We start from the raw sequence: 24,217 nt of genomic DNA, 5'->3' as shown, positions 1-24,217 counted from the left end.
GGTAAAATTCGATATTTATCGTTGTTCGTCGGTAAAGCAGTTTTTTACCAACTAGATTTACCATCTAGTGGTGTTTTTAATACTAAAACACATTCATTCACAATGTTCTATTCATAACTCACTTACGCCCAAAGTGTGCCATACATCGTTGTTCGTGCACACTCTTCATAATGTTATTTTCTAACATGAGAAAAGAAAAGGTATCATAATGACAAATACGTTTTTCCTAGAAAGTCTACAGATTATTTAGGTTAAGGTAGATTTAATAATTTAATTACAATAACTTAGATACGATACATTCTTAATTTTTGACCATCACACAGCACTTTGGCTCTTAAATATTGTTAATAGGTACTGTTACTTATTTCCATTATTTTCTCATGTCATATTGTGAATGTCTTAAATTTGTAATTTGGAATGTTCGCCAGGTATATACATATTACTATGTAATCTAAAATAAATAAATAAATTTTAAGTGAAGAGAATGAAAAAGAAGTTATATCGATAAATACTTTATTGCAAAAGACTGCAGTATTTTGAAAACTACCATCTGAATAACTTATTATACAGGGGAAACTCCTCGAAAAAGAGGTGCAAATATCATGGCTGAGGAATCTAAGGATTTGGTTTCGGAAAGACACATTCTCATTATTCCAGTCAGCGGTCTCAAAGGTTGAGTTTACTGTGATGATTGTAAGGCTTTGTAATGGAGATAATACTTAATAAGAAAAAGTAGATTGTACATATTGATTCTACTGACCTCGAGTTGTGCCCTAACGTCTAGTTCACTGCGGTTAACCATGAACTTCTCATCCAGAAAATCGTCCATAAATGAATCAAATACGTTCATTGCCGCTTTTACAAGATTCGAATCTGAAGTCGTATACATTTCCTGAAAGCACATCACATTACATCAACTAAAATGAATTCTCAGGTGGAATACCCACAGAACGAGGACGAGCAACGGTGCGGGTGTCAATTTGGTGAATGTCGCGACCACTCACAAAAAATACAATGGAAACTTATAGTGCAAAGTTCAAAGGTTGTGTGGGGCGGCATTCTGCCAGCGGACGATTTCTTTACCACGCAAAATTCTTATTGGTGCTATTGATCAGAAATCTTTATGTTCCGTTTCCAAATAAAAATGTAAAAAAATATACTTATGCTGCTGATCTAGTTTCTGAGATAATTAAAGGCAAAAGTTTGAAAAAACATCGGAGTGGTATCCTCCCGCTACGCCAACAATGAATCTTTCATATAAAGAGCCTAGGCTCCTTAACAAAGGTTCATTGATATTAATTAATACTGAATGTGATTTTACCGTACCTTGGCACCTCCAGACCTAAGTAGCCAGAGTAGCGGGGGACAAAACCTGTGAAAGAGCTGGCGAATGTTTTGTTTGTTTATGTCGTGTAGAGCTGGCGGTAATGTGTTCAGCCAAGAGTCGACCAAAGGCTCCCAACCCAGACCGCAGGGTTCCATGTAGATCATCCCACACCGTGAAACCTAAAACAAACAACACTGATTATTAAACGAACAACCAAATCAGAATCATAAGTAGGTCACCACTGTATTGTGTGAAGACCAAATGCTGGTTGCTCAAGGGGTATGTATGACTATCAGATAGAAGCTAAATGTACTAAGTGTTTGAATTATGAAAATTGATATTTCTGCCGAATTAGAGAAATATATTAGTAAAGCCACATCACAAGCGCACACTAGAACTCGTAACCAGACAAGGTGGCAAATCGCCATGGACTCTATCATCGTGACCAACCCTGCCATAATTTTCAGGAATGCTACAAGAGCGATATATACGCTCCAGCACATCTATTCGATACACAAGACTGCTGTCGGCCGCTATCAGCAGCTATCGAGGATAGTTTTTCATTTTTTGTATCAAAGTATTAGCACTTATTGTAACAATTACAGTAAGTTGGTTGTAATTCCGTACCTATATGGCAGAAGCATATAAGTCATTTTTTCGCATTTTACAGGAGAAGGTTTTTAAGGTTTAAAGAAGTGTCACAAATCAGGATATGAAGAAAATTGGATTGTTTAATGTTATTATTATAAAAAAACTAGTATAGTTTTAAAATATATTTAATAAAATAAGAAAATCAAGTAATTCAATGAGTTATTGAGCATTTAATGACATATGAGGTTTTGGCATAAAAATATTTTCAACATTTTGACATATCATTTACAATAATACATGTTTTAGTATAGAAAACTTATGAAATTAAAACAAGAGCATGGAAATTAAATGAAAACATGATAAAATTAAACTAACAGTGATAATAATAATTGGTAAATAGTTGTTTAAGAGTATTACTTATAGTATTTATATAAAAAAATTAACAGGTATTAAAATTTATATCAAATGGATGATAAACCGGATCTATCAATGGCAATAAACTGATGAAGTCATCTTTCTTAGATTGATTAATTGGCAGAGGACTGTTATAGCATTGCTTAATTTATTAACAATATTCCTTCTTTCTCTTGTTGTATGGCGTAAATCAAGTTAAAGAAATGGGTCATCTTCGTTTAATGGATATTTAAATTTTATTAAACCAAACTCCTTCTGATACCTGAACCATCTTATTTTGTTCCAAACGATATTTTCTCCAACTGTATTAATTTTTCGCTTCACCAGTTGATTAAAAAGAAGGCTTAAATAATTGTAAATCTCATCCTGAGACATCTCTTTAACAATAAAAAATTTCTTGCCCCTTACTGTTCTAACAAACTGATACCAATCATGGGCAATATTAATTTCTATGTTGGAAGTTTTCTTGGCTTTTTCAATTCGTGAATGGTCAGTGTCACATTCAAGTCACGTATAGCCTGGGAGCAAATATTTATGATCCATGACCTGGATAGTTGGTAATCTATATATATATAAAACAAAGTCGGGTTAGTTACACCATTTATAACTCAAGAACGGCTGGACCGATTTTTATGATCTTTGATTTGTTGGATTTTTCTCCGCCCCGAATAGCAGAATAACTATTAAAACATTGGATAAATCACGGAACAAATAAATTATGAAGAAAATTCATTTTATCATACATTTTGTATCGAACGGCTTTTGACTGATATCGATGAATTTAAAAGATGGAGCTCGCGCATACGAAAACAAAAGAAAATCACAAAAAAATTAAATCCGTATACAACGCCATCTCTGATACATGACAGAAACAATAAACAAACAAACAAAAGAAAGTATGAACATGGCGTTTTTGACAGTTGATTCAGTTCAGCCTCAGATAATACCGAAAGACTTTGTTGTAGACAAATAGCGATTTTGATCGTGATTTTCAAACAATAAGTTGCCTTCTAAAATGTTCACTTTGTGAGGTTATCAAATTTGTGAATGTGCGCATATCGATAACTGCTTCATTATGTAATTTTGAATTGTGTGATTAATTTTCCAGTGTTATTTACAATGCCGCGAGCCAGAAGATCTAATCTATCTATCTATATAAAACAAAGTCGGATTAATTACACCATTTATTTTTTAACTCAAAAACGGCTGGACCTATTTTTATGATCTTTAATTTGTTGGATTTGTCTCCGCCCTGAATAGCAGAATAACTATTAAAACATCGGAAAATTCACAGAAAAAGAAATTATGATGAACATTCATTTTCTTATACATTTCGTATGAAACGGCTTTTTTGATGATGTCTATTGATGATATAGAACTGATTGACTGATTTCGGTGAATTTTTTTTGTTCGTCTCGGCCTCGAGAAGCTTCCTGCGCATTGGAAAAGTAAGAAAATCACAAAAAAAATCCGTATACACCGCCATCTCTGATACATGAGTATTACAATTCAGTAAAGTACATCAAATACATCTGCAAATATGTCACCAAAGGCAGCGATATTGTGGTTTTTGGCGTTCAAACTCCCAATACCAACGATGAAATCACGCACTATCAAGTTTGTCAATATGTGAGCTGCAATGAAGCAATTTGGCATATTTTCTCATTCCCCATTCATGAACGTCATCCCACTGCTGTACATTTGGCGATGCATCTGAAAAATGGTCAACGAGTTTATTTTAATGCATCGAATGTTGCTCAACGTGCTGTAACACCTCCAACGACAACATTGACCAGTTTCTTTTCAATTTGTCAAAGCGATCCGTTTGCACGAACGTTGCTCTACTCTGAGATGCCACGTTATTACACTTGGAATGCTTCATCGAAGAAATTTCAACGTCGGAAGCAAGGCGATGCGGTTCCTGATCATCCGGATGTGCATTCTAATGATGCTCTTGGTCGCATTTACACAGTTCATCCGAAGAATGACGAATGCTTCTACTTGCGGTTGTTGATGGTATGATGGAAAACGATATTCATTGGGACATGAAAATCGCTGTAGCAATTGTTTCTGCATCTTCAAGTCAGATACGCACATTATTTGCTATCATTATTTGGACATGCTTCCCATCAAATCCACCTGAACTGTGGAACAAGTACAAGGATGACATGTCAGAAGACATTTTACATCGAATTCGTGTCAGTTCAGAGAATCCCTATCTCGAGTGAATGAGGAGATACATAACCAGGCTTTGCTTTTGATCAAATACATGTGTTATCTCATGTGCGGCAGTTTATTAGTCAAGTTAGGAATGTCAACGCCACATAGTGGAATGAATGACGCTTTTAATCGAGAATTGGAATGTGAACGTGGATATGATCGAGATGCATTGAACCTATCGGTTCGATCGAATGTACCAATGTTGAACCCCCAACAGAAGGAAGTGTACGATACGTTAATGAAGGCAATTGATGATGGAAATGGTGGTTTATTTTTCCTCGATGCGCCTGGTGGAACTGGGAAGACATTTCTCATGTCTCTTCTCATTGATTTTGGCCATTGTTTGTGCGAGATCCGAAATTTTTGTAGCAGTTGCTTCTTCTGGGATAGCGGCCACATTGTTAAAAGGATGCCGAACGGCTCATTTAGCGTTGAAATTGCCATTAAACCTTCAAACGACTGAAACACCGACAAGCAGTATTGCGAAACACTCAGCAATGGCCAAAGTTTTGGTAGCAAGTAAAATCATCACTTGGGATGAATGCACAATGGCGCACAAATGCGCATTGGCAGCACTCAATCGAACTATGATAGATCTGCGCAATTACTCAAGATGTTTTGGAGGCGCAATGATTCTACTATCTGGCAATTTCCGCCAAACACTACCAGTCATTCCAAGATCGACCGCTGCCGATGAAATGAACGCTTGCCTCAAATCATAGAGTCTGTGGCGCTATGTGAAGAAACTTCAGCTGACGACGAACATGCGAGTTGCATTGCTAAACGATCCATCTGCCGAAGATTTCTCTAAGCAATTGCTGACTATCGGTAACTGCCGTATTCCTGTCGACGAATCCAACGGATTGATTTCCTTTCCGCTGAATTTTTGAAATTTCGTCTCAGCGAAGGACGACCTCATCAATAAATTGTTCCCGAACGTCATTGCTAACCACAAAAATCACAATTGGTTGAGTGAACGAGCAATTTTTGCGGCAAAGAACAAAGATGTGGATCACTTAAACTTCACAATTCAAAATCAAATCGATGGTCCAATGCATTCCTTCAAATCTATCGACTGTGTAATAAACGAAGACGAAGCAACCAACTATCCAACTGAATTTTTAAACTTATTGGATTTGCCTGGCTTGCCACCGCACAATTTACAACTGAAGATTGACTTGGTAGTTATCATGCTTCGAAATCTGAACCAACCAAAACTATGTAATCTATTTCATTTTGATTTGATTTTTGCACATTTATTGAACTTAATTCATTTTGAGTATTTTAATTCAGCTAATAAGTTAACACAAGATTAGTGATTCTGAGGCGGTACGAAGTTCGCCGGGTCAGCTAGTGTACTTATAAAGTAAGATAGAGCTGCAGTTATTATGTTATTTTTATTTTGTCCCGGACAAGAATCAGAGGATGCAATAACACTTTCAACAGTTGGACTTAAGGTATTCAGAAGACTTTAAACAAAACGCTATTTTGTTGGCTCCCTTTCTTCTCCCCCAGCTATTCCCTCGTGCCACATATAACATGAGGTTTGGTTCGATGTGCAATTTCTTACGGTCAAATTATATGTGTACAATTGCTTTTTACAGTCCACTATATTTGAGTTAAGAGAAGGCATGGTAAACACTGCTGCAGGTCGAATGCTAAAAAAGCAATTATACCTTCAGATTGGAGAGCTTTGGTCTTATCTTTTTTTTTTTAATTCACAGCCTTTATCTGCCACTTGCAAACTTGTCGATTTCCAATTTTTGTTTTATTTGTAAATCTGTAGCACATTTTAATTGAATATTGTATGTATCACAAGTTTTTCGTGTGTTTTTGCTAGGTACCTACTTTAAATTTATATCCGGTGTTTTTAAAAATTGAAGCATACACACTATATGACATAGGAATCATATTTTTTTCCGTTTGCATATCACAGTACATTTCAAACATTTTTGATATGTTTAGCTGCCCAAACAAGTCGCACCCCCAGTAAGATACTGTCGTAAGTCTGAAATGGGCGTTTTCGAGTTATGGATGTGATTGGATTCGTATTTTTTTTTGCTATTTTAATAAAATACCGTCGTATCTCAAACTCAAATAGTGTCAGAAAGAAAGCACTTAATACAGTACATTACTTTCCGAAAACTGTTAAATCGATAATAAAATAGTGTTGTAACTAAGTTACGACAGTATTTTACAAGAAGCTTTCTAAAAAACTAAAACAATACTTTTCAAAAAAATACTGTTGTAACTCTGTTACTACAGGAAGATCTTGAGATACAGCGTAATTTTCTCACTAGTTGCATGGATATTATTGTTCCAAAGTATTCAAACAAAAAAACTGGAAGCAGCAGAGGCTGATCTGAGAGGTGATCGAGTAACATTATTTGCGTGTACAGGCGTCTAAATTGTATTTAGATGGTACGAGGGTGGGACAATAATTCTTTAGAAAAAAGCATTAAAACAGTTTTTATTTTTGTATTTTTTTTTTATTTCTCAACATAATCTCCTTGGAGCTCAATACACTTGGTTAGACGTTTCTCAATTTTTTTTAAACCGTCAGAAAAATAAGTTTTCGGAAGGTCCTCAAAATAAGCATTTGTCCGATCGATGACTTCTTCATTTGCAAAAAAACCTTGTCCACTTAGCCATTTTTTTAAGTTTGGGAAAAGGAAAAAGTCACTGGGGGCTAAATCTGGCGAATACGGTGGGTGGTCGACCAATTCAAACTTCAATTCTTCAATTTTAGCCATTGATCGTAAACATGTGTGAACACGGGCATTGTCCTGATGAAGGAGGATTTTTTTCCTGTTTAAATGAGGCCATTTTTCTTCAATTTCGTTTTTTAGCTGGTCCAATAAAGATGCATAATAATCCCCTGTTATTGTTTTTCCTTTTTCCAAATAGTCAACGAAAATAATTTCACGTGCATCCCAAAATACAGTAGCCATAACCTTACCAGCTGATTTTACGGTTTTCGCCTTCTTTGGACATGGTTTGTCTTCGCAATCCACTGCTTTGACTGTTCTTTCGTCTCGGGAGTATAGTGGTGTATCCATGTTTCATCTACAGTCACAAAGCGACGAAAAAATTCATCCGGATTGCGTTGCATGAGCGACAACAGGGCTTTAGAGGCCACCACCCTATTGCGTTTATTGTCGACTGTGAGCAAACGCGGCACCCATCTTGCAGAAATATTTTTCATGCCCAATTTGTCATGTAAAATAGAAATGACGCTACCTTTTGAGATCCCTGTAACCTCAATTATCTCACTCAACTTTAATCTTCGGTCACTTAACACCATATCGTGGATTTTATTGATCATTTCTGGTGTAGTCACCTCTACAGGACGTCCTGAGCGTGGTTCATCCTTTGTTGATGTACGACCACGTTTAAATTCATTTAACCAGTTATAAATAGTTGCAAGTGAAGGAGCAGATATGCCGTGAACTAAATCCAACTCATTTTTTATTTCCTTTGCTGTTAACCCTTTTATATTAAAATGTTTAATAACAGCTCTAAACTCAATTTTCTCCATTTTCCATTTTTCCATTTTCCACATACAAATTTTTTTTTTAAATGTAAGAAAAACACACAACAACCCGACCAATCTGATTGAAACTTCGCAGCATACTGAATCGGTAGTGCCGCTGCATGAAAACAAACCGCTTACAGTACTAGTCGCGCCACTTGTCGGCTTTTCTAAGGACTTATTGACCCACCCTCGTAAATTAACAATTGCTGAAATGTATCGGTTATACAAAAAACAACAAACTGACAGCAATATGCCATTTGGAAAAGAACATTATTATACGCATCCATATTTAATAAAGAATTTAATATTGGCTTCTTTAAGCCTAAAAAAGATTTGTGCGTTGAATGCGACCTATACAATAATTCTTCAGCAGAAGAAAAAGAACTTGGAGAAAAGTATGAGACACATCAACCTGGAAAAAAGAGACAAGGGATGAAAAGACCAAAGACGTAGCAGAGTCCCGAACTAATGGCCAAAATAGCGTCATTAATGTAGCTGTATATGATTTGCAGGCTGTTTTACCGCTTCCTTGCAGAAATGTGTCAACTTTCTATTATAAACGAAAGTTTGGCAATGTACAATCTTACCGTCTATAATATCACTGAAAATATTGCAAACTGATACATGTGAGACGAGAGTCAAGCTGCATGAGGATCCAATGATATTGGTAGCTGTGTACTCGATTACAATGCATGTAAAAAATATCACCACAATGAGCATTTTATTTTTTAAAGTGACAATTCTGCCGGGCAGAATAAAAATAAATACATTACTGCAATGTATTTATATGCCACCTGGAATTTACAAAAAAATTAAACGATCTCTCATAAGTTTTTGGTCACCGGGCATAAACAAAATGAAGGCGATATTGTCCATTCTACAATTGAGCAGCAGAAGACTAGGGCTCTAAAAAGTGGACCAATATTTGTGCCCAGCCAAATGATTACCATTGTACAAACAAGTAAGAAAACAGGACAACCATACATAGTTAAACCCATGACGACAAATAATTTTCTCAACATGAAAAAACTAGCAGATGAAATCGGTAAAAATTACAACACGGATGAAAATGGAGAAAAACTTTTGTGGCAGAATATTAAAGTTATAAAAGTAGACAGAGACTATCCATAAATTATTTTTTTTAAAACAAGTCATGAAGAACGTAGGAAATTGAATGTTCGACAACAGCAAATAGGTAAACCGTTACCAATGGATGGTCTCAATTTATCCAAAGCATATCATGAGTGGCCAAAAATAACGACAATTAAAAAGAAGGATTTGCTTTCTCTCTGCACCGCTAAACATCGTGAATTTTATTATGATTTTTTTGCTTCTCTTCCAAGTGATGTTTAAAATTTAAAAATCGTATGTAAAATTTTTATTTTCTCATTAAATAAAATAATTAAGTATTTTTTTGTTGTTTTGAACTAATAATTGTATTTTTCTTTTTTTTCAATAAATCTTTATAGATTGTACCATAACCTAATATTTTGAAAACCTTCCTTTATGCCGGCGCTCCATTGGCACGCAAGTCAGACGATTTACAGTCTTCGGACTTTTTTTTCGCGTGGAGCACCCCAGGTCTGCGGACTTTTTAATCCGCAGACCAGGCTCGTTGGATTTCAAACATGTTTGATATTTTACCTCCGAGTTGCCAGACTTCGTCCGTCAATCGCAATGCAAATCGATTTGACATTAATACGCAATCATTCGGAACGCAAAAAAATCTGTAATTGTTTTAAACATTTTCATTGATTTATTTGTTAATTTACACATTATAAAATGAGAGATTTACCAATTATTTTTTTATTTGTATTTATGAAATTCATAAAAGAAAACGTAAATCTTGTGTTGTTTTCACTGCTATATGATTTTACGCAAGTCTACATATAAATATCACAAAATTATAGGGTTATCAGAAGACATTACGATAATCGCAATTTTTTACTTTTGACAGCTCGACTTTTTTATTCGTTCATTGATCAGTAGCAGGGCATAGACAAATCGGACGATTTATTGTCCTCGGACTTTTGGCTCGCCAATGGAGCGCTGGCATTACAGTGCCCAACAAATTAGTTGAAATTATTAGAGTGATGGTAGGGAAATTTGCATAGAAAGTATTGAGTTGATTCAAATTTTACCATGAAATTTTCAAATATCCTAATAAAATACAGTCGTAACTCAGAAATATTCAAATATCTCCGTTTGTATATGTTTTAGAGAAAAATGATGAATACAGTTGAAAATAGATCATGTTTTTCCATAAAAATGAGTAATAATTTTTACATTCAGACTTTTTCTGTATTTACAAAGAATATTTGAAACTTCAAATGGCTCTCCTGCAAAATGCCAATTTTTGACTTACTACAGTATCTTACTGGGAGTGCGAAGTATTCTTTGGATGTGCGACGACGTGAATAATGACTTTCATGCTTAGGAAAGCTTTTTATGTGTGCAGTAACTTCTTCCCTTTCGTTTGTTTTCTTGTTTATGGGTTCGTGTTTTCCACGATTATCATTACCAATAAATCCTGTATCTTTACTTTGTTTGCAGTGATTCCAAAGACATGTTGAAACATTTTTTTGCATACTTCATATTCCAGTCCCTCTGTATGGCTAATTTTATAAATTCAATAAAGACAGCTACCAAAAATGCAGAATACCATAGATAAGTACTGCGCATGCGTAATTTTATAATATGCCAAAAGGGTATATGTCAGACATAATATATGCTTTTGCCTTGTTAGAGTTTGAAATTTTATATTATGCAAAAGCGTGTATGTCAGAGATATATGCTTTTGGCTTGTTAGAGTTTGAAATTTTATATTACGCAAAAGCGTATATGTCAGAGATATATGCTTTTGGCTTGTTAGAGCTTGACATTTTATGGCATGTATTGTTTTTCCAAGTCGTTTTACGAGAAATCTATAGGTTTTAGAGATATATGCTTTTGCCATAACATAAAGTAGGCATTTTTTGACATATTGGCATTCAAATCTCAAAATCGACTTATATGCTTCTGCCATATTGGTACGGAATTATTACAATAAGAGCTATGTTTTAACAGCACGTCTCTTGGCTGTGTTAAATTTTAGAGTGAAATAGACAGTTTTGACTGTTTAGACGGCTAACTTATTGTAATTGTTACAATAAGTGCTAATATTTCGATACAAAAAATTAAAAACTACCCTCGATAGCTGCCGATAGCGGCTGATAGCAGTCTTGTGTATAGAATAGACGCGCTGGGCTGATATGTTGAGAGACCTGGGAGATAGCGCTGACAAATAGTATGAAAAATGATAGCAGATATTTCATACTTGCATGCGTTTATCACACATACGCGCTGCTAATGTGTGCTAAAGTAATATCAGTGTTGACCATCTAAATTTCTTAATAACCTCAAACAAATGAAATCGAAACATATTTAATATTCACCGTAGCGGGTGAGGCAGCTTCCAAATCCATCGGTTCAAAAAACAAATTAGTAGTCGACGCCAGTTGGATGATTTCTCCGCTCATCAGGCACAACTTTTTATTGTCATCAAGCACCGTGTTAAGATTCTCGATCCATATGGCATCCACCGGTCCATCGAAAATCAGCCATTTTCTAAAACGAATTAATAATCATCGATAATTTTCAGAAACAATGTTAAAAGTTTGTTACATTAAATTTAAAACAGCTTAGCGAGACGTTATCATACCTATCAGGTGTGGTTGAGACTGCAAACGCCCTGTAGCTGACGGCTAGTATACCATCAGACCATTCATGAGACACGGTATCGAATTGCCCATACAGCTGTCCCATTGTGATAGATTTTGGATTGATTATCGTATACTGAACTTTATTTTCTGACATGAGACCCTTAAAATAAAAAAATAATTTATCAATGGTTTGTCACCACAACACACTTTTTTGTTATTACAGTACGATGTAAAATAATGAAGTATGTTTTCACACTTCTTAATTCCACCATTTCCTTTAGCATTATGTAAGATTATAATATGGTTACATGTATATTGTACGTAAAACATTTCACCATGACACAGTTCACCGTGAGCTTTCTTATCGGAAAGAGATGACCGTACACTATACGGTCTCCAATTTTATTAGATTCAGTATGAACATTAATTAAAATTTCATTGCTTATTTTGGAAAAATTCATGAATTCAAGAATGAAAACCTAACCTAACCTAACCTAACCTAACCTAATCTAACCTAAACTAACAAAAAATCCAGTATATCAGCTATTTTCAAAATTTGTTTGCTGCTGGCTTTCTGTAAAGTGTAAACCGACAAGAACCGTGTTTTATTTAGACATGAATTTTATGTCAATACTAGACGACCCAAAGAGGTTGGACGGTCTTTAATATACGGCCATATATTTCCGATACAATATTTCACGGTAAAGTGTGACACGGCAAACTGTATACGTACAAGTTTCCGGACACGAGATTATATACTAGTGCAGTGGGAATGAGCGCCCGGAAAATAATTACCAGATCTGTTCGAAAAAATTATAATTCGAGACAACCTCAAATCAATGTCAGTTCAAATCAATCAGTACACTTTTCATATGCTTCAATGGATGTTTACTTCAGGCATTAGCAAAATGTAAACTGCTCTTCCCTTATTGCTATAGTGATCATTCATCCTTTATTTTTACAGGATAATCTTTTAATTTCGCATTGTGCCCTTTGATTTATTTTTGTTTCAACTGAGACATTTGACGTTTATTACGAAATTTCTACTTCATTTTTGCTGTAATTTTAAAAACATAAAAGTCCCTAAAATACTGCAAACCGCTGGCAGTGAAAAGGATAAATCCCTTTCACTGCCAGCCGATTTTTACTAGGTGGACACACTTGTAGGCCAGCTATTTTTGGAATAAAATAAATCCTTTTAAAAATATGAAATAGGAACAGAATGATAAATATTTGTGAAAACTTACCAAATCAACATTTTCTCTAGTTTATCATGAATATTTTCACACTAAGATGATAAATATTGTTTAGAAAATATACAAAAACAGTTTATTCAAAAGTTGTGACATTTACAAGAACGCAAGAGTAAGCTCGTCAATGGCTTAATGCGCCATGCTTTGACGAGTGAACTCGGCTCTGGCAGTGATCAGTGATTAATCGTCAGATTCTGAAAGGGACATTTTCGATTCGGTGTAAAATCTAATTCTGAAGGGAAAGCTTTTATTTCGCTCCAAAGAACATACATTCTTAAAGGAGCTTTAAAGTATCTTTATAAACTAATAATATATTAAACCACTGTACTTACTAATAAGTTAGCATAAGTACTGCTAGAATTTTATTTGACTGATATTATAACTATATTGAGCATACCCTTTCGCTGACAAGTCCCAAAGCGACGGCCAGGGCTTGATAAGTGGAAGTCTTTCCGGAGAATGGATAGCCAACGATCATAAGACCGTGGCGGACGAGGAGCATCTCGTATATCTGCAGTGCCTTCTCCACAATGAATGGCGTGCTTTGCAAATTCATCTCCGTGCATGCATCCTGGAAACATGTCACAACGTGGGGGAGTCCTGGCAGAGGCATTTCCAGGCCCGGGAATAGATCAGAGATTATACCCTAAAACAATAAAATATTACACTTTACAGGTAGGTGGCTATAGAAGTGTCCAAATTAGGTACTAATTGATACATTGTACCAATATGTATGTGTAAAGTACAAGCGATTATTTAGTGGTACCTAACCTTAAGGCTATCCGCTCAGGCAGAAACTAAAATCTGACGAACTGGTTGATGATGGAACTCATAAACTGGCTAGTAACTGATGGTTCACACACGGCGCTACTGAAACCTAATAATTTCATAACCTTGAACTGTCAAATCCATTGTCTTTCCTACTTCAATCTAAGCTTTTTCCCGTAATATCCTCCCCGGGAATATTCTGACAGCCTGTAATTATACAGGCAGGAGTATTTATCAACATCTGCCAAATATTTTAAATTAAAAATCGGTTCACCCATCTTTAACCATTGATTATTTATTGCTTGTTTAGTTCAGTTCAGTGCTACCAATTTTGGTAAGAAAATATGATTTTTCATCGAATCTACTGATATTGGTACCACTGTTTTATGGGTGATTGGAAACTGAGAGACTGGGAGACTAGCATGTTGCGTCTCTTCGGTTTAAGTCGCGGACGTTTTGAAACTGAGAGATTTCAGTCTTGCCGTCAGCGAGCCGCCATTGAAATACATTAGCTAGATATGTACTGGAGTTTCTGTCTCGTCTTTTTTGAGTATTCACGTGAGCGGATGGCCCAAGAATATGAGTGGTAAAGAATCAAAAATGAATATTTTAATGGTTAAAATATAATAGTAGAATAGTTAATATTTAATCGTCTGTTTACTTAAGGCTATACCTCAGTTGAGGCATGGTCTAAAAAGATCGTGACTAGTCGATGCGCGGATTGCGGGTCTCGGGTGTAAATCAAGCATGCCGAACGAAATATAATTTGTTATATAAATCCAACATGCGTCCATTTAATGTTCTGTTTATTGTTCTATTAGTAACAATAATAATATATTCATTGACATGTTTTCTTTTTCAAGTAAATGGGTAACGTTTTTAGTCATCTTTACACGATTTAAGAATTAATATCCCCGTCGCCATCACGAAACAAATTGACATGTTCCCAGCTCGACGTACTCTCTCAGAATGCCAGCGAGTCCAAAAATTATTTGCCGTTTCACTGATGTATCGTCTTAATCCTTTTGACCTGCACTGATTATTTATTAATTAACTTATTTATTATTTAATTGCTTGTCGCAACATAGCCTTGATTCATTTGGACATGTAAACATATGCAATACAGTGCAGTGCATGGGTTAAATAAGGCGGCGACATCTTTAGGGACTGTGGAAACCTCAGAATTATTTCATTCAAAATTAAAATAAACACGTCACAAATATTATTTAAAATTAATAATATGAAAAAAAATACACGCGGAGCAAGAGAAAGCGATACAATAGGCTTGATGTATGTGCAATACCAATCGTAACAATAATCACATTTGCCCTGCATAGTTCATGTACACTAGAAGAAATCGCATCTCACCATGGTCAATGTTAAATCTTTCCAATATACAAAATAATCTGAAATGCAAAATGACTTCAGTTAATCTATGCAAATACAAAGTCGATGAAGTCATTTACCATGAACAACGGCACATCTTGGTTGAGGAATTTGGGTAAGTTGACATCCTTTATTGACCGCAGTACAATAATATCTTCCCTCTCTTCGGGATAGCGCAGTTTCAGGGCTGCAGCCGCTCTCAGCACTGACTTTACAGCTCGCATACCTAGAAATTAACGCAATAGAAAAATAACCAACAGCAAATTTAATGGCTGCCGTGTTTTATTATTAGGTCATAAATTGTCGATGCGTGAAAACGTTTTGCACAATAGCACCTGCACCGAATCAGATTTCCCTCTGATCAGCAATGCAAGAACTTTTAGTAGGTACCTATCTGGTGGTTCACGTCACGGGAGGCACTTTAGGAAGAGAGCTCACTATTCAAATAAGAATGTCTCGAGCAACATTCAACTTAGACTGTAACTTCCAGTTTCTTGTGCTCGGTCAGAACCGACCGACACAAGCGACGTGTACATAAAATATTTAATTCAGCCGTAGAAATTCTATCTTACTATAATGCATATTGCGGAGAATATAAGCGTGCTGAATGCCTTCACACTCACACTTATGGTTCGGTTTTTTCAGACCTTGGTCAGAACTAAATTCTGCATGTTCAACACTCTTGTATTCTGATGGTCCTGCTTTACAGTAGTGAGTGACATCTTGTGAAGACTCAGAATAACTGTATGCTGAGCTTTTAGAACAGATTCTTGCGGCAGATACTGGTGTGACTATGTCATTAATGAAGAGATAAAAGAGCTGAGCATGTAGCCTCTTGTCACATCCAAGGTGAATATGCGACACAGAACCTGGATTGGCTATATACTACGGATGCCTCGAGAGAGTCTCGTCTGGTCTGTTCTTTCTTTGAGGCAATCGAAGTGCAGCGTCTTGTTAGATATTATCATCCTAAGGATGTATAACATGCATGACTTAATAAGACTGAAAAAGACTGGCGAGAGATAGGGATTCTAGGAGGTGTCGGGTAGTAACTGTAGCAAGTTAGAAACTTGGAATTTTTCACCTCACCAACAGTTTGCCGTATGGTAAGTTAAAACAACGCTCGTATTGATTACCTACACCACCAGAAAGCACTTTCTACACAACTCTTGGTACCAGCAGTTCGCTTCTCATTTCTATCTTCAATACGCATCCAATTAATTCCTCAAACTTAACTAAACATTGTAAACTTTTTTGGAATAAGAAATGAGTAAACTTAACTTAAATTCAATTTTATAACCTCATTTCCAGCATAGGTAACCTACAATATCCCATATAACCAGATTCTCCACCTAAAGAGAGGACTTGGATATATAAGAAAAAGAAGAGTTAATTGATTACCATAATCATAATGAGGTTGAGATGACAGTTGCTCAGAGCAGAGCCGATACGTGGCAACGATTTTCACAGCCAATGGTTTAGCGTTTAAGTATCCTGAGGCATAGAGCTCAATTTCCGATATCAGAACATAATCAGGCACCATCATGGCTACTGACCGGAACAGGGCCTGAAAAAAAATGAAGCAATATTATACAGCAGAAAATACATTTCTCATCATAGGTGGAGAAAACAATGCAAAATATTTTATTACTTTAAGATTATCGGGTAACTCAGATCTCCCAGCGTATCCTGGATTCATGGTGATGAAAACAGCACATGTCTTGTCCAAGTTTAATTGAGTTCCTTCAAAGATGAGCTCTGTCGCACCGGACACCAACCCTCGCTGTATACTCATGATCTGTTGGGCCACCACCGACAACACTTCTAAATCTATTCTGTTGAACTCGTCAAAGCATGACCATGCTCCACATGATGCGAGCCCCTGTAAGAAAACATATTTTATTATCGAATCTAAATATTTAAAAAATCTCAATTTATCTTGACAATCATTATTGCTTTAATCGTTTTTAAAGATAATTTAAAGTGAGCAGGCCAAAGAAACATGTGTCAAAATAGTCCTGGAGGTCAGAGCAAAGACTGAGAATGAGCTGGGAAGATAGTACCAAGAAACATTCCAGGAAGCTGTAGTATATCAAAGACTGGAGAAAAACTGAGGAGGCCATGTTTCTATATGAAATCAATCAAGAGAGAAGGTTAAAACAGCTCTGAAGTATGATCCCAAGAGCTTGAGTAAATATCCTCGATGTGACAAGCAATCCTCATTAGAAAATCTGTAAAGATATCTCCACACCAAGGTGGTAACTAAAAATTGTCGAATTTTCGTTTAAATTATAATTTCAATTTTTTTTATACAAAACGAAGAACAAACACTATTTATATAAACTGACAATTTCTGGTTTATATGAGGTTGGCTAACTTTCCGTTTTCTGTCTTTTAAATACAAATTTGATTGATTTTTGAAATGATTAGAAATGTTATGATTACAAGAATCTTATACACAGGTAGATATTCTAGAGAACAAAATGGAATTTAAAGATAGACCGATGATAATTTGTTACGTTTAGGTGAAGTAACCACAATTACACAACCAATACAGATGAGCAATAAGCCATATTTTTAACTTCAGCAACAAGGTCTATTTTTGGAAAAGTTTTTAAATCTAAAAACTAATAAACATGTAGTAATTTTGTGAAAATATTTTTCTAAATAAATTAGCGCAGTACATACCTTGAAGAATTTCCCCAAAGCAATATAATCCAGCCCATCGGAGCAATTGAAGACTACGCATTGCTTTGCGACTGCCTTCGCCAAGTCTTTGGTAGTCTCTGTTTTACCAGTTCCCGCCGGACCCTCCGGTGCTCCACCTTCAGAAAGCAACATTAAATTAAACATTCTCAAACAACCACAGAGGTAGCTTTTAAATATATACAATGACACCTTCTACTTATCTTTATACTTGTTTTAGATAGTAAGACCTGTTTTTATTCAGGACCTTCAGATTTTTGCAAAGTAATCATATCAAACCAGCTAGCTCTCCCGGGAAAACGACGGCCAGCAGGTTTTACGTGTAACACAATATGTGGTATCCTACACTGGGCGAAAGCCCATTCTTTCTGTGTCCACTTGAGAATTTTCAACTTCACAAATTTGTTACATATGTACACTTTTTATATGGATAATAACCTAACACTAATAATATATACCAATTACGAGTACAACGGGCATCTACTTTCCACTACAGTTTCATACGCTTTCACAAAAGTTATATTATCAACAGAAACTATAGATAAAACAAATCAAGAATGACATGTTTGCCACTATCACAGACGCCGTGTGTCGCTGATTACTAAGAGAGATGAAGCCAAACCGCGGAGAATACTAGCCAAGCTGTGTAGAAGGCTAGCCAAAATATAACTGAAACTTACTTGCTTGTTGAGAAAGATAGCCTAAATGTGGGAAAGGTAGTCTAAGTGTGGAGAAGGCTATCTGATAGCCCTAGTCACGATCCTCAGTCAATGAAATCCCAATGAAGAAGAATAAAAGTATACATTTGCAAATATTATTTATTGCACTTACCTAAGTGCAAATGTAATGCTCCAAACAAAGTCCGGAAACATCTGTCAGTCAGCGGTGTCACCACAAGTCGGGATGTATTACCCAAATATTCATATCCGTACATCAACTGAGAGTTGATCATTTTAGTGGTCAGTTCCATTGTTTTATCTTCTTGTTTCTGACAAAAACAACAAAAAGATATAGTAAGCAAAACAGTAAATTACCATTTTTGCTGGAGCTGTATATTAACAGCATTTTTTATGACAAATTGTTCAATGAGCTAAAAACCGTGATTGAATCAATCTCATATTTAAAAAAATAAGTGTTATTTTTGCCAGAAGCGAGACTTAGTTTCAGACGAGTCCTCTATTAACTTTTCCACTGTGGAGTAAATACAATATAGATACAGTGTTTTACACAAGTTCTTTGTTCTTTTGCTCTGTTATGGACACCGCTCATTTGGTATGTATTTCAAAATTAATAGACCGCTGAAATAACACTAAAAGAACTTCTAGATATTTGTCATATTATTCGATTACGTCAGTTCCAAAGTATAACAAGTCAAAAAATAACAGTTTTGAGTTAAGTATGAGGAAATGCTTAGAATACCAATATCTACCAGTTCCAAAATGTAACAATGGATTATTTTTAAATGACAGTGGTTATTATTCTTTATAATTATACATTAATCCTGTGTAACCTAATAATAGGTCAAAATTCTTTATAACAATAAAAATACTACACTCCAGAGGTGTAAATCGTCAATTCTAAGAAAAATAATTAATCTAGTTAACTAATGAGATATTAGTCTTTAATAATACTCTTACAAGGTACCTACTTTTATAACATTATTTTTTAACAAAAACAAAATTATACATATAAACTCGCTACATATTAAATATTTTTCTTAGAATTGACGATTTACACCTCTTGAGTGTAGTATTTTTATTGTTATAAAGAATTTTGACATATTATATTAGGTTTGACGATTTATTATAATAATATGCTGTCCAGTGTATTGTTATTAATAAGATAGGGTTTTTACTAATTAGGTTTTTTATTGACACTTCAGCTATTCATAATTTGTTTATTGTATTTTTTGTTATAACCTCTGACTAAATAGGTAGGTAATGGAGTTTTTACCTACTTTATTGTATTGATTTACTATATAAGGTAGAGTTAAGGGTGTTCGTTGTCAGTGTGTGTTTGCCTTTGGTGAGTGTACACGATGCCTGAAGATGCCGAAAGGCGAAACTCGGGTCGCAAAAAACGACTTACATGGAATAGTACAGAGCTTGAATCCATTAGAATAAACAACTTCTTTTGTAGTTTATGAATGCCATGCTTGTTTCGAGGATTTTTACGATGGTTTTCAGATTTTTTATGTTCTATGCTTAAATAGAACGTGGAGCGAAAAATTTTATCTAACGAGTAATGCTTATAATGAGCAAATTCAGTCGGTCCCATCTTCCTTATAATAACCAAGTTTGACTGTATAAATATATTTTTTAGATAATCCTAGTATTTCATTGACATCATGATTTTTGAGTTGTTACACTTTGGAATTGAGGTATCGCTATGATATTTCCTCCTTTTTTGGGCGAAGTTTTATGTTTTTTTTTCAAAATTTTTGGTGGAAACGTCTGTCGATCGTTCAAATATACATACCTCCCAATAGTATCGAATTTGGCATAACCAATTGAAGTCCTTTTCTGAGCAAACCTTTTTCTCAATGAGCTCAGATAGGACATCTCTTGCGTGAACGTCCAATACAACCAATGCCCCTGAAATGTACAGGTGTAATTTTCACATTAAATTTTAAAATCAATTTCATATTTGCTGCAATGTGTTAATTAAAAATTATGTGATTGTTGATAAGAAGGTTAATACAAGTATTTTATTTGCATGTTGTTAAATTCTAAACCTATTTTACTTTTATAATATTAATAACAAAATTGCAGACAAGAGCCTACATGCATAACAACGTTGCACCTTCAAAATGGGCTATGTAAATAATATATAAAATTGTATGATAATTCCTTCTATACTATCTATACCAAGGAAAAAATATAATGATTATGATAAAATGTATTCTGGAATTGCTTTAAAAAATATTTCGATGTCATAGGCGACAGGTATTGTAATTCGCACTGTTTTTAGCCTCTCCTGTAAAGTTTTGAAAATACATATAGCCGATTTTGAAGGCACAACGACGATAATATGGTAATCAAGTAGGGATCGAGATTGTTTAATACGCCAGTTTGTGCGTTACTGTACGATTGTCAATTATGTTACATTTCATTGAGTGACAAAAAGTCAATCTGTAAGCAAATGGTTGATATTATGAAATGGGTGTATCAATTTTTTTAAGAATCTAGTCAGCGGGCATACAGTAGAACAATAGTAGTGGATAAGGGGAAATAACTACGGTAGGAACTCGCTATATCTATTTAATTATACAAATTTGTATTAGTAACTACATATTATGGCATGGTAATAATGTGTGAGTTAACTGTTATTTTATACCTAAAGTGATACGATTCTGAAGGCTCAGTTTCCCTCGAACCAAGTCAACTATTTTCGATATCTGATCATTACACTTTTCGAGGTAATCCATCATCTTTTGTTCACTAACTTTCAGAGCCGCCGTCACTTCTGCCGTCCAGTAAGTCATGGCCATGCATTGGACCTTGAAACAGAGAGTGCCAACAGTTAACAATAGTGTGCCTGTAAAACACGTATTAATATTTTTTATTACATACCCACACCGGAGTATTTTTTTTATAGCATGAACTAACCTAACATATACACATAACACTACAATATTGTTGAAGTCTAACCCATCATATTATAAAAATTCATAATCCATTAGGTTAAGCTTGACGGTGGCGAAGACTCGATAGTAAAACGATTATTTTTTTGTAACCATGTTCGATTCTAAGAATATCATAAAATATGGGCCTCTACAATGTAGAAGTTGTATTAACAGATTTTTGTTTTAGAAATGGATGTTAACCACTTGTTCAATCTATTAGATCCATAATCTGGGTCCAAGCAGATATTGAAAACTGAAACTGATTCAATGTTTACTAGTAAAAAAAAATCGGTGTGTGTACTTATGTACGCGCGTTAGAAGTTATACATCTTTGACTTAACAAAACAAAAACAAAACTTGTGATAAACTAGATTCTTTGACTAGCTCTTAATTATCTTGTTAAATTACACAAGGACAAGAAAGAAAAAGGACCGCTTATTGGAACACCGTTGGTTTATTTCTATACACTTTAACTTATATTACTAAATTATATAATGGTTTCTCGTTGTTTTTATTTATAAAGTACCAACTGTCACTCTAACGTTTAATTGTTTTTTTAGGTAAGGAAATGCAAATGGCCGACAATAATAAATCCGCTGCCTAAGCAATGGAATAATTCTAAACTATAATATTATACTGTATAATCGTCACGATTGCAGTATCATACTGTGGCGTAAAGGTAGTGCGTTCGGCTGATAACCAAATAATCGGTGGTTCGAATCCAATCGAGTGCGTTTTTTTTCATGTGAAAAAATGAATTATGTGTTACATGTCACACGCCATAAATACACTCTGATCTGATTTCCCAAATGAAAATGATGCGCCAAAAGAAGTATAACTTCAAAAATCATTTATTAGTACTAATAAAAAATAATATAAATCGATTTATATATGTCCATATTTAAATCAAGCACAGTGTGAACATATAGTGACATCTCTATAATTTAAATGGAATCTATGAATTATTTCGATTGTAATTCACACATTTAAAATAAATAAACCAGTAGTCAATTAATTGGTCAAATATAAAATTATCCCCAATTCCTTAGCAAATTGCAAATTGCATTAATATACTAAGATAGCGTCTCTAATAGGGATTGCAATAACGAATGAATATATCAATACCGGTATTTCGGTATTTCTTATTGAATACCGGTATTAGTGAAAATATATTATAGAAAAAAGAAGTAAGTACTTATCAATAAATATAACTATTAAAATTTATTTAAAATGCTATTTTATAGCAACCTAAAGTACCTACCCACATTTATTATGTTGATCTTTGTAAAGAAAATACTATAAGTCTCGGATACAGAAAAATCTCTGTGAAATTCAATGTTTGTTGGATGTTCTATAAACGTTGTATCAATAGTTATAAAATAATTGGAAATATTTGCCACGAATGTTTTCTTTTTCGAAATACATATTATGTTAATTCATCGCGACAATTCTATAAGTATATATGAGGGATATTGTTTTAATATTATTTAACTTTTGTTGGTTGCAACTCAATATATTTGCGTTTTGGCAGCATAAAACTTAATTTAATATAGGTACAATACAGACAATACAGTAGTAAGTAATGAAATAATAACATATAGATACATGTATGCTTTCTTAATACCGAAAATACCGGTATTTTAGTTTGAAACCGGTATTTCGTTATCGATAAATAATTTAATACTGGTTTTGAAATACCGGTATTGCAATCCATAGTCTCTAATAGATAGGTACCACCACATACCGTTTGTCCGGCCCAATGCAGCACCCATTCTTCTCTTGGCTTTTCTACATAGTCATCAAACGCTAAAGATACTGTATGGTGTACAGACTTTTTCATGCAATCTTCAAGTTCCAAGAACCATTTCTCCACCTTAAAGCACAAAGAAATTCAATAAACGATAAAAGTAGCCCAGTATCAAAACAAAATAATTAATTAATCATTCAAATACCTGTCCTCTTGCAGCGACTGTATTGATGCTATAGATCAACGGTACCACTTCACCTTCCGATGATTTCATATCAGTGATGAATAGGTCTTCAGTGAAATTCAAAAGCGCGATACCCTCAAAGCATTTCTTCAAGTGTGGCTGTACTCTAAAAACATGAACATAGATCTCTTGTCAAAAACATTAATAAAATATATTTGATATTTTAAGATGTCTTGAAATTTAATATTCAGATAATCCCAATGTGAGCTCGGTGCCATTTTGTCTATACTTTATCTCCTGAAAAGAATAACGCTTGTAGAAATTGTCATTCTAAATTAACTCCCGACGAAACGCATAAATCATGATGAATTTGAGATAACAAATGGATGAGATATTGAGAAAACAAGCCGAATCTGTTAAGGCTGTCATTAGTCGCAGAATGATCCACGAAAGCAAACATACAGTTCTAAAAATACAAGACTTTATAGGATTCTTAAATCTTGCTTTTTCATCTGTTAAATTGAACTAATCATTTAATAGTGTCGATTATGTAATCCTGTTCAGATGACCTGTAATCAGATTTGTTATATTTCACTTATGTTTCCACATAAGTATAAGTGGCAGTTTTTGCGGAAAGTAATATAATTTGATGCATTCTCACCGGGTAGGGTCCTTTGTCTCAGATAAAATTTCTAACAGTTCATCATTTGACAGAAAGAAGAATCTGTAACAATTAAAACAACAGATTTAGCCCATATCC

At 34.6% G+C, this 24,217-nt stretch overlaps 1 protein-coding gene across 1 annotated transcript in view; it reads right to left on the bottom strand.

Annotated features, from left to right (window-relative positions):
- LOC147065890 (dynein axonemal heavy chain 7-like) overlaps positions 1 to 24,217 on the bottom strand; it is a 119,110-nt gene that overhangs the window by 72,315 nt on the left and 22,578 nt on the right. Inside the window, exons 19-33 of the mRNA XM_085955678.1 lie at positions 24,119 to 24,181; positions 23,479 to 23,623; positions 23,271 to 23,399; positions 21,238 to 21,400; positions 20,380 to 20,495; positions 18,733 to 18,889; positions 17,884 to 18,020; positions 16,847 to 17,077; positions 16,597 to 16,762; positions 15,276 to 15,421; positions 13,439 to 13,687; positions 11,788 to 11,948; positions 11,522 to 11,693; positions 1,327 to 1,506; positions 761 to 892 (exon numbers count right to left, since the gene is read on the bottom strand). Of these exons, the coding sequence (XP_085811804.1) occupies positions 761 to 892; positions 1,327 to 1,506; positions 11,522 to 11,693; positions 11,788 to 11,948; positions 13,439 to 13,687; positions 15,276 to 15,421; positions 16,597 to 16,762; positions 16,847 to 17,077; positions 17,884 to 18,020; positions 18,733 to 18,889; positions 20,380 to 20,495; positions 21,238 to 21,400; positions 23,271 to 23,399; positions 23,479 to 23,623; positions 24,119 to 24,181 (2,347 nt within the window). The remainder of the gene's footprint in view (positions 1 to 760; positions 893 to 1,326; positions 1,507 to 11,521; positions 11,694 to 11,787; positions 11,949 to 13,438; positions 13,688 to 15,275; positions 15,422 to 16,596; positions 16,763 to 16,846; positions 17,078 to 17,883; positions 18,021 to 18,732; positions 18,890 to 20,379; positions 20,496 to 21,237; positions 21,401 to 23,270; positions 23,400 to 23,478; positions 23,624 to 24,118; positions 24,182 to 24,217) is intronic.

The sequence above is a fragment of the Rhyacophila brunnea genome, unplaced genomic scaffold, assembly GCF_057557595.1.
Source record: "Rhyacophila brunnea isolate RB1 unplaced genomic scaffold, BYU_Rbru_1.0 scaffold_5, whole genome shotgun sequence".
In the NCBI taxonomy this organism is placed as follows: Eukaryota; Metazoa; Arthropoda; class Insecta; order Trichoptera; family Rhyacophilidae; genus Rhyacophila; species Rhyacophila brunnea.
Note: the sequence above shows the minus strand (reverse complement) of the source record. Positions and strands in the feature narration are given on the sequence as shown.